This window comes from Chiroxiphia lanceolata, chromosome 3, assembly GCF_009829145.1.
Source record: "Chiroxiphia lanceolata isolate bChiLan1 chromosome 3, bChiLan1.pri, whole genome shotgun sequence".
NCBI classification, from domain to species: Eukaryota; Metazoa; Chordata; class Aves; order Passeriformes; family Pipridae; genus Chiroxiphia; species Chiroxiphia lanceolata.
This window is the reverse complement of record NC_045639.1, coordinates 69,965,190-69,977,029: the sequence shown is the minus strand read 5'-3', so window position 1 is coordinate 69,977,029 and position 11,840 is coordinate 69,965,190. Positions and strand designations below refer to the sequence as shown.

Genomic DNA, 11,840 nt, shown 5'->3' with positions numbered 1-11,840 from the left:
TTAAACTATTACTGGTAGGTCAGCCAATCATCTCCTCCAGCTGGTTGAATTTTAAATGTCTTAGATACAACCCTAACGAGGAGGAGAGAAATGGCCTTGCCCTCAGCAGAAAGGATGCCACAGCTCCCCTGCAGCTGAGCAGCCTGTCTGGGAACAGACGGTGAGGATAAAACTCAGTGCTCTTCCCGCAGGCTCCTTTCAAGGCAGTTTGCCCTCGATGCCATGTAGAGCAGTTTCAGTGATGCAGAGATACCAATATTGATTCGAAGTGGGATAACCTCCTTAGCTGAGAGTTTATATATAGGTTAGGTGTTGCTGCAGGACTCATCCTTTCGGCATGTGTCTTCCTGCAACATATCTGCCTCCATCCTCAGATATAGATGTGGAAAACAAAGGCCAGTTGGATGTTTTGAAGACACTCTGGGAAGGACAAAGTGAGTTTGCAATGACACAGGCACCTCTACAGGCATCGCTTCAGGCGATGAACGCTCAGCCAGGCTAATGCTTGTGGTTGTGCCCCAGCTCCTGGCTCGCTTGCAGGCTCCTTGTTAGGAGGAGATCCCTTTGCCAGAATGCATTGAAATTCTTCAGGAACAAGGTAATTTCTCTGTACTCTGTCAGGAGACCAAGTACATGCTCCCGAAAGCATAAAGGCTTTTTGCAGGGCTTGCTTTGTGCCTGCCACTCTCCTGGTGGCAAGGCTGGAGGCAAAGCCAGCGGCTACAGAGCCTGCGCTGCCATCTCCCCACAGTCTAGTCAGTGTAGCAGAGGCAGCATAGCAGGGAGGACTGTCTCAGAGGACACCTCCCCTGCAAGGCAAAGGAGAAGCTGTGGCTTCTCCCAAGCCGTAACTGGGTCAATGGCGGAAGCCAGGCAAGCAAAGGAACTTCCTAGCCGGAGTCCAGGGCACGAGTGCAGGCAGGGGGAGACCCCAACTCTGAGACCTGCAGCTGGAAGAGGCAAATCTTCCCTCTTACTTCTCACTCCTCCCTCAGGCTTAATGTGAAGGAAAGAAGATGATCACTGATGTATATTGATGGGAGCCTTTAGGAATCCAGGGCTTTTTGCTCAGTCTTTGTGCTGAAGTGCTCAGTCTTACACAGCAAAGACAAACAGCAACAAGATTGCTCTCAGCAACCCAGACAAGAACATTTTAGTGCATAATTATGGATGAGATGCAAAAGGACGAAAAAGAGGGAAAACATCTGTTCGCATAGAGTTTATTGCCGTTCACTTAAGAGGCCCATTAAATGCTAGAAAAAGCTATTTATCCTTCTGTTTGAGGCAATTATCCTACTGCAAATCTCTGTGGAAATTTGCCCTGTGTTTATTCTTGGAGTGCTGACACTATGCAGATACACTCACCACACAAAAAAAGGGCGCAGACCTTGCCCACCAAGGCTTATGGAGGGATTTTCAGAAGCAGGGTAGCCAGTGCCTTTCAGCTGCCTCAGTCCCTTTATTTCAAAAATCAAAAGGAGCTTTTTCATTAGAGGCGCACCCAAAAGTGGGATTGCTCTTCTTGTAGCCACTGTCACTGCAATATGGGGTGTGAGAAGACCAAGTACAGTTCTTTGAATGTTTAAAGGAGACCAGCTGTCCTACTGATCAGGAAATCATTTGACTCACCAGGCCGCAAGGTCTGTGCGGAGGAGAGGCTTCATCTCCTTGAAGCCCAACCATGCACTCGTTTGGCGAAGAGGAAAGCAAGTGTGACTGTGTTGGTTAATCCCTTCTCCCTCTCCTCTGGCCTGCTCAGGCCTTTGCGTAAGAGCTTGGCAGTGAAGCATCTCTTGACCATACCATACTCTTGGAAAGCTAAGGTGGGGGCAGCACTGACTGTACCAGGAACTCCTGCTGTCTGACCAGGGTGGGAGATAACAGCAGGAATAATCAATCACCCCCTGACAGCCTTGGAACGTTTCTTATCTGAATTGTAGCTCAAGTGGAACAGTACCATCCTCACTGGAATTTCAAAAATTCCAGTAATCACTAACCCAGATTGCGTCCAGGATGAAAATTTACCAATGATTTAAGCCAACCCTCAACCAAAGGGTCCTAAGACAGACCCTTTGAGCTCTTCTGGACTGTAGTGGACTGCATCAATATTTCCCTCTGTGTGGGATGCCTCTGAGAGTGCCTGAACTCTCAAGCTTGTGAAATTCGGAGAAGTGTCGCCTGGCAACAGAACCTGGGCTGATATCCCCACTACTCGAGGCTCAACAGTCCCCCCTCTGCACACCCATTGAGAAATGCCAAAAAGGCATTAGACATGAGCATTTCACTGACTCTTGAGGGGAATTTTTTAATAGGTATACCTTTGTACTTCTACATTACATATCCGTGTTTGTGTGTGTTATCTTTGTACATTTGCATACACATATCTGTGTGTGTGTATTGACTTGAACACCCTGTAACAAATATAGTATACATGTTATTATCTTGAATCCCTGTTATTATTGTTATGTTCATAGTTGATAATTGTTTAATCTAGCTTTTTAATGCTGTTATGATTAAGTGCTGCTAAATCCTTTACATATAAACCATTGACTAAGTCTGAGCCCAAGGCTGGATTCAGCCACATCTACACTCTTCTCTGAGAAGGAGTTTGGAGAGCAAGGGGATCTACTCTGACTCTTGTGAGTCAGACGGGTGTCCCTTACCCCTTTTTACATCCCCGGCCTCCATATAAATCACTCTAAATTGATTCTAATTCAATTTACTTTTATATGTATTATCCATGCACTAAGTAGTAGAGTGAGCCTTGCCATCGAACTTTGTCTCACTTTTGCAAATTTATATCGAAGTTTGTTTTGTATCTTTGATGGTGATTTTTTAAGTGACCTAAACCACTCATTTTTGCAACAGCAAGGCTCCCTTCATGGGTCTAGTGCATTCTTGTTTTTCAGACTTCCACTTTAGCCAAAATACTGACTGGAGGTTCGCATGCGGGTTTGTCAGAAAAACCAACAGCTGACTTGGCTGCTTAATTATCTGATGATGCAGAAAATAGAGAAGCCTCAGCTTCTCTGGCTCATAAATGTAAGGAAAGGCTAATATAAGGCTTAGATATTAGCTGGTTGACCAGGACTTTGCAGAAATTGGATAAAAAGGCAGGAGATGTGGCAATGACAGGAGCACAGCATGCGATGGACATAGTGAACCTAGCGCACGGCTCTTACAGTGTGAGAAATATATTGTCCCCATGGTAGGTAATGGACATGAACAGGAACAGAGGAAAGTGATGCGGGACAGTGCTCTCCTAGTGCTGCTGTCAGCGGTGTGAGACAGTCTCAAAGGATAAAAACAAAACACAGGAAAAATATTCCCTTGAAACTTCTTTTACTTTTGGAAATACCATTTCTATGAAGTTGTTCAGTTTCAGAAAAGTTTCATCCCCCTTTCTTCTCACCCCAGCTTTTCACTCCCTTTTTTCATAAGGCTGAGTTTTGACTCATGTCTGCTTCTTCTCCAAAATATGTGGGTTTTACTTCTCATTGAGAAAAACAGACCTGGGGGGAAAATACCCAGAAAAAAACCAGTCCATTTCAGATCTTGAACCAATGACAGTTTCTAATATCTGAGCACCCAGAGTGTTGTGTGCCAGGAGCCAGGCCAGGCAGTGGGCACATGGGCCAGGCTGCAGCCCCACAGGGATCCCACCATGAGATGTCCAGCCTAGGCACAGCTTATGAGGCTGGGGGACCACAAGTCCCCACACCAGGAGGAACCAAGGACACTTAGCTACCCAAGACAGTTGTTTCCCTGCCAGACTTTTGATGGGGGAAAAGCTCTGGGACCTGCTGCTATAGCAGCAGCTTTATCTAGGATTATGATTTCTTACTTTCTCTTAACAGCTTCTGGTATGCTGCTACTTTCACTTTTCTATTTTCTTAATGTACTTTTTAAAGCATTCTCCATGAGTAACTGATTAATAATAATTTTTTAAGCTCTATTGCAGCACCCATATCCTCCTAGCCTTGTGGGAGCCTGACAGGCACCCAGATTTCCACTGAATTCAGCATCACTGCATTTGTTCTTTGAGATGCAGTGTGCAGGGTTTTTTTCAGCAACTGCTTGATCCAACATCTCCCTCTGGTGGAAGACAGGGAATAAAGCAGGATAAAATAGAGCATCGTATAGCATAGCATACTTACTTGAATGCCATGAAAACAATAAAAATCTCGGTCCAGGACATGATGTTCTCTCTAAATGCTACATTTATTCCTAATGAATTTGAATGTTATCTCAAATAGTCCTCGTCTGGAAAAGAATGATAATGAATGGCAAATGCTAATTTTCATGTATTTTCCAGAAATTTGGCAAAATTTTAAACAGAGGCAAAAGCCACTATCAAAGCAATATGTCTTTATGGCATTGTTTCTGTGAAGAAAATCAACGCAATTCCCTGTCGCAGAAAACTATTCTTTGTGCTCAAGCTCCAAAATCCATCATACATCTAACCTGCTGTCTGCAATCACAAGGATTGATAAAAATGTCTCAAGATATAACTGTTCTCTTTCTATACCATAATTACACCTTTGAAGTTCCATGTGAGTGTGACAAATTGGTTGCCATCTGCCAGGGGTGCCTATTCAATGTAGATCAGAAAGTACAAATAAGAAGGAAATACTTAAGTACAGTCTTAAGACAAAATACTTTTGTCCAGACATGCATAGGATTAAGGAATAGTACAGGGATAAAATGCTTTGCACAGGTCACAGCTATGTCTTTCTTTGAAGGCACCTTTCATCAGCATGGGAGGTTAGGGAGGTTTAATGAACCTTCTGTTGTTAATCCTCTCCCACCTGCAGGTGTTTCCCTGACACTTGTTCTGTGATTCCAGATGGAAACTACAGAGCTGATGCAGCAGCACAGATAGATTTAAGATCAAAATGGAATTTTTAAAATTTTTAAGTTGCTGGATCAGCTTCAGCTGGAGCTGGAGAGGTACTAGAGGCCACATCTTTCCTTCAGCTCCATGCAAGAGTCTTGGGTGAGGAAGAGAAACTCAGGGACAGACGATGAGTTATTGCCAGAGACAGACACCAGAGGGTAGGCAGCTGAACCAAGAGAGGATGGACTCGTCTCAACAAATTTCAGCTGCCTAAAGCCTAGAAGCAGTCAGTATCAGTGATCTGGCTTGCAGGCACTTGAACAGTGTGACTCCCCTTTGTGGGTAGGTCTATAGTTAGCATAGGGCAGCATCGCTATATATCTAGGATATATTTTAGAATATTTAAATTTTCCATGCCCAGCAAGAAAAATAGGGGAGGGATTTGCAGTTATTCCCAAAATATTAGGACATATTCCTATCCCAAAATTGAAAGCAACTTGTAAGCTTCTGAAACAAAAAGTTGAGGTTCCTGAGTAGAGTGCTCAGTCTTTGTATGGCATGACCTTACAAAGGACAAAAATCGCTGTGAGAAGGAGTAAGATTTAAAAAGGAATTTCAAGCTAGAGACTGGGGAAGAGAGGAGGAAGGGAGGAACAGTGGTTCTTGATGGCATATCTTTAGAGGTGCCATTTTGTCCTCTTTATAACCACAAGTAAGCAGGAAACAGCAAGGCACAATCTGGACAAATAAAGCCCCTTTTAATGGGGCACAGGAACTGGAGCAATTGGGCTGAATATATGCTTGTTTCTATTTGCTATAACCATGAAAATAAGATACGAGTCTAAAATCCTGAATTTTTATATAACGATATTGAAATATCAGAGAGATCCCAGAAGAGAGATAATTACTGGGTCATTGTAATAGCATGGTAAGAATTACATGGGAAAGAACCAAAATAGATCCCATCCAAATGAGGAAAAGGACATGAACTCTGTCAAAATATAAGCAGATACAGAAAGGCAGATTAAAAAAGATTCTCAGGAAATAACTTGCTACTAGACAAAAAGCCTTCTCTATCCTAGCAGGAGCAAGGAACCTGCTGGAGAGTTCTGCAGGTGACCAGAGTGTGCAGTCAGCAGACGATCAGGGTGGCAAAGGAGTTTGAGAGAAAATAAGCCCTAACACAACAGCTAAACAGATTACTTGTGTCTGGCTTCAGCATAGAAATGCTTAGTGAAATTCCCACAGCAGAACCACTTGTTAAAGGGATAATGCAGAGAAGCTGCCACAGATTGAAGGGCCATTAGATGAGGCTTTAGAACAAATTGATGCAAGGGATAGTAACAAATTCATGAGAAGCAGATGTTACTCGCTTGTGGGTTTTTAAGGCATGCTAATGCAGACTCTTGCACTATAAGAGCTGGTGTATAAGCTTTTACGTAAAACAGCCAAAGAAAAAAGAGGATGGCACGTGATACAGTTTTCTTTTAGTGCTGTGAGGGATCAAGAGAACTTCAAACCACTATATCTGATATCTGTAGCAGGCAAACAGCAAAAGCCATAGTAATAGAATAGTTGCAAGGACAGACACAGGCTAAGAGAGAAGAATTGGCAGAGCTTTGCAGTGAGGACCTATGAAGCTGTGCTCCACCACCCTCTTACACCTTCAGAGGATACAGTGAAGCTGCAGAATAGAGCAATCTGCTTGGTATGATCTGCTCAGCTTCTGGAAAGCCTCTAATAACATCTGTCACCCATAAAGAAGCTAATCTGGCATGGAGTAAGAGGGAAGATTCTCTCATGAGTCAGCAACTGCATGCAGGATAGAGACAAGGTAAGGATAAATCATCCATTCTTCACAGTGGAGAGAAGTCACCAATGGCATCTTAGAGGGATACTGGTAGGGCCAGTGCTCATCCACAGACCCATCAGTCAGGCAGTAAAAGGCTCAATTAATAAACTGGTGGTACAAGTTTATTTAAGGTAGTAAAATGCAAACTTGCCTGCAAGGATCTGCAAAAACCATCTCATAAATCCAGGCTAAGTAACGGCAGGTGAAATTGAGTGTGGTGAACAGCAGAGAAAAACACCTTGCTGAGTTGGGAGGAAGACCTCCTCACTATCCAGCCTCAGCAATGGCCTATGAAACATCTAGTACCACTCAGGACAGACATCTTCGAGTTAGGTTGTCAGTTAAATGCTTACTAGTGACTATAAAGCATTTTAGTATATTATGAAGGGGAGAGAGGTCATAGTCATAGAATGGTTTGAGTTGGAAGGAATCTTAAAGATCATCTAGTTCCAATCCCCCTGCCATAGGTAGGGTCACCTTCCACTAGACCAGGTTGCTTAAAGCCCCATTCAACCTGGCCTTGGACACTTCCAGGGATAAGGTACCTATAACGTCTCTGGGCAACCTGTTCCAGTGTCTCGCCACCCTCAGAGTGAAGAATTTCTTCCTAATACCTAACCTAAATCCATTCTCTTTCAGTTTAAAGCCATTCCCCCTTGTCCTGTCATTACATGCCCTTGTAAAAAGTCCCTCTCCACCCTTCTTGCAGCCCTCTTTATGTATTGGAAGGCCGCAATAAGGTCTTCTCAGAGCCTTCTCTTCTCCAGGCTGAACAACCCCAGCTGCCTCAGCCTGTCTCCACCGGAGAGATGCTCCAGCCCCCTGATCATCTTCATGGCCATCCTCTGGGCTTGCTCCAGCAGGTCCACGTCCTTATGTTGGGGGCCTCAGAGCTGTATGCAGCACTCCAAGTGGGCTCTCACGAGAGTGGAGGAGAGGGGCAGAATCACCTCCTCCAAGCTGCTGGCCACAATTCTTTGATGTAGATAAGGATACGGTTGGCTTTCTGGGCTGTGAGCACATACTAATGAGCTATGTGAGCTACTCCTCAACCAACACCTCCAAGTCCTCCTCAGAGCTGCTCTCAATCCATTCATCCCTCATCCTGCATTTGTGCTTGGGATTGCTCCAACCCAGGTGCAGCACCTTGCACTTGGCCTCGTTAAACTTCATGAGGTTTGCACAGTCCCACCTCTCCAGCCTGTCCAGGTCCCTCTGGATGGCATCCCTTCCCTCCAGCGTGTCAACCTCACCACACAGCTTGGTGTCATTGGCAGACTTGCTGAGGGTGCACTGTCCATGTTGCTGACAAAGATGTTAAACAGCATCAGCCCCAGTACTGACCCCTGAGAGGCATCTTCACTTGGGACACCATCTCTTCCTTGTTGAGAACAAGGTCCATCATACCACCTCTCCTTGTTGGCTGCTCTATCACTTAGAGAAGGAAGTCGTCATCAGTGTATTCCAAGAACCTCCTGGATTGCTTATGTCCTGCTGCGCTGTCCCTCCAACCAACATGGGGGAGGTTGAAGTCCCCCATGAGGACCAGAGTTTGTGAACATGAGGCTGCTTCTATCAGTCTATAAAGGGCCCCAACCTCTTGGTCTTCTTGGTCGGGTGTCGCAAATAAGTGTTATAAGTGACCTGTAGCAGATCCCCAGTATAATGTTACCTGTCCCTGCCCCACCTGTGATCCTGACCCACAGTCTCCTGGTCAGATCTTGACCCATCCCCAGGTGAAGCTCCCTGCATTCCAGCTAGTCATTGACATAGAGGGCAACAGTCCCTCCTTGTCCTCCCTGCCTGCCCTTCTTAAAGAGCTTGTATCCTAATTGATGTAATTAATTAAATACGAAGTTCATCCCCTATCATGAGTACGGTGTGCAGTTCTGGTCCCTCAATCTTCAAAAAGGTATGTTAGAGTCAGAAAAAGTATAAAGATGGGCAGCAAGGATGACCAAAGATATAGGATGATTTTATGTGGTTAGCAGCTATTATGTAATTATGTATTATGTAAACCAAGATTCTTCAAGGTGGAAGAGTCCGACAGGGAGTGTGGTAGAGCTTTATAAAATCAAGAAGGATCATGGAGAATAAGTAGTCACCACCCCTCATACGATGCAAGAAAGGGGCATCAAAAGATGCTTTCAGGTTCAAGACAAAGACAAGGAGCTCTGCTCCTGGGCAAAGAAGTGTGTCTCCTTACAGAACCTGTTTTCACAAGATGTTGGGGATTACAGAAGCACCACACATGGCTTTAGAAGCAAGACAACAAATGTGTGGAAGATGAATCATCTAAAGCATGAAGCTACCCCTCAGCTGAGGAAGACCCTAGGCTAGAAGTGGCTGTCCCCTCTGCTGGCCATGACCAGAGCTAGGACACCAGACTGAGGGGTGCAGCTGAAACCATTCTGACATTTTTATCAACCAGACAATTTTTAGAAGTAAATTGGAAGAAACCCCATGGCCCTCCAGAGCATAAGTGCACAACCACAGCTTTAGTTTCTCATGGGGCTATAATCACCCTATTAGCATCCGTAGTGTTTCTTGCTCCAGGATAAGCTACACTGTTTGCTATTTTTTAAGATTAAAATAAAGATTTAAGAAAAAAAATAGCCCTTTCTCATGTTCTTTTTCCATGTATTTTTACGTTCTCTGTTAGCTGAGGACAAAGCTGCAGTTTGACAAGCCCTACACCAACACTGCTGCCAAAAGCAACAGCTCTGCCCTCTCATACCACTGGAAAGCACAAATGGGGGGGTGATAGAGGGGGGAATGCAAAATTAGCCTTCAAAGCTGAGAAAAAGAGGGCAAGGCTGCTGAAGGCAGGGCTGGCTTAGGCTGGTCCAGGCGCTTATTGACCTATAATTTAATTTGGTAATGTTTCTTCTGACAGCTGTCATTTGCAAAGGATAACTCCCCAGAGAGAACAGCAGAAGCTGGCAGCCATGACTGAATGTGGCCTTTCTTGGCTGTGTCAGGCCATCTCAAATGAAAGAAAACCCCTTGTTTATGAAAGGAAACACTACAGAAATGACCTGTGCTCCATTATTAGAACTTTATTTATCAGTTCATTTTAATCACATAAATTCTTGAAGGATTTTGAATAGTTTTGTAACTCTAAGGACAAAAAAAGAGACAAAAGTGGATGATGATCTTAAATGGGACATTTAAGATCTAATGAGTCATTTAATCACTAACAATCAGACTTGTACTTTGATAGTAAGAATCAGTTTTGGGGAGTGATTATCTTCAGCCACATCAAAGAGCTTGAATTGCCGAGGGCAGTGTAAAGCCCAGCTTGGCCTTTGCCATGGAGTGAGATGGTCTGGGCTCTGGTGACTCAGCTTTCTTACAGCAGAGGAGCTTGCTCACGTCCCATTACAGACAAATTTGTCTTTAGAGTGTATATCTAGTCTTAAATGGCTCTTCTCTTTTATGAAACTGATCCTGGTGTTAGAATCCTTGTTGGTTTGTCTCCAATTTATTCATATCAGTTATTGCAAGGAATGCAGACAGTGTTGATGTGAAGTAGAAAAGAGATGTTTTCATTCCCAAGCCCACTCTGAAAAATCCTGTTCTGTGGAACACAGGCCACAGAACACAGAACTAGGAACACACCTAGTGCATCTGACACCCTTTAGACGCAGAAATGCTGAACTGATGTTATTTGTATTATACTTCAGCAATGTGATCCCTGTTACGTGGAGAGTATTTATATATCTTGTCTTGTCTTGCTATGCAGGGTGGGGGGGAAATCATCTGTGAGAGCAAAATCTGAGAGACTTGGAGGAAAAAAAACAGACTTGCAAACAAGCGTGAGAAAAGATGCACAAAACTGTAGTTCATATGGGGCAATGTTAGCAGAAACTAAGTTCTCTGAGGTGTAATATGAGCAAATGCAGTGATCAGTATCACAGACCTGCTCTTAAAATCACTGTGGCAGACAATGACCTAACATTGTAAGAGCTGACCTGGAGTGCTGTAATGCAGCACTGTGTGGGGTTTTCTTTTCCTTGTAAATTATGTAGTCAATGATAGAATTTGCTAGGAATGGCAGGAGCAAGGGCAACACTAGATTAGATTTGGCACAAGAGGAGAGAACTGATTTTTACTGAATCTGAACCTAGTGCATCTGACACCCTTTAGACACAGAAATGCTAAACTGATGTTATTTGTATTATACTGCAGCAATGTGATCCCTGTTATGTGGAGAGTATTTATGTATCTTGTCTTCTTAACATGAGGCTAGGACAAAGGCCCAGGGCAGCAACAATGCCACATAGAGGAGACGAACAGCTAGACCAATACTTGGAGCAAACCACCATGCCTTTCCAAGGTAGCAGCTGGAAGCCAGGTGAGATACCACTGAATATCTGCAATGGCACAAGTTGTTGACTTAGTTTCTTTCCTTTTATTCTGTAATGGAGTAAAAGTCCAAGCTGCTACTAGGAGATGCAACACTAGCCTGCTGTAAATGGAAAAGGAGCCTCTGAGATTCAAAGCTTGGCCCCTGATGAACAGCCTCTCAGGGCAGCAATGCACTCTCCCACCAGGCGAGCAGCCTCTTTGGCTGTGCCCCTGTGCACTGAAAAGCCACCTGCCCCATGCCCGTAGTTGTGGACCACTGGGAGCTTAACTCCTCCTTGGCTCAAAACCTCCCTCTGCAATCTCACGCTCTGCCTGGATGGCCTCAGGCCCACCTTCACCTTGATATCCTGAGCTTCCCGCAGTGAGGGCTCAAGGGAGCAGCATCTGTCAAAGATGTCTTTGGTAGTGCCAGGGTTAGGGGAGAGACTCCAGCTCTCCTTTTCCCTGGTTCCCCCCAGGGTTACCCTGTGTATCCCTGGGTAGATGTAAGTTAAGCCATCCCCGTCCCGGATGAAGTTTTTCACCCAAGGAGCATAAACCTTGAGTACTTGTCCCCTGACAGGGAAGAGTTTCTTGTCCCCCACTAGCTGGTGGGCTCCAATGCCTGTGCAGTTGACAACGATGTCATATTCACTGTGCAGCTCCCACAAGTCTGAAACTTTTCTGTTGTACATCTGGACGCCAGCTGCTTTCAACCTGCAAAAAGACTCCAGAAGTGAGGCAGGAAAGAAACCTCTAAACCCTCGTTAATTATTATGAACATTAAGTAAATGAGATAGA

The 11,840-nt window shown here is 44.5% G+C and overlaps 1 protein-coding gene across 8 annotated transcripts in view; it reads right to left on the bottom strand.

Moving 5' to 3' along the window:
- Window positions 1-10,425: 10,425 nt before the first annotated feature.
- The window catches only part of LOC116783940 (solute carrier family 22 member 16-like), a 52,401-nt gene continuing 50,986 nt past the window's right edge, over window positions 10,426-11,840 (bottom strand). For all 8 annotated transcript variants that reach the window (XM_032681967.1, XM_032681968.1, XM_032681969.1 and 5 more), the window contains one exon: window positions 10,426-11,758. In XM_032681967.1, the coding sequence (XP_032537858.1) occupies window positions 11,189-11,758 (570 nt within the window). In that variant the 3' untranslated portion in view covers window positions 10,426-11,188. The remainder of the gene's footprint in view (window positions 11,759-11,840) is intronic.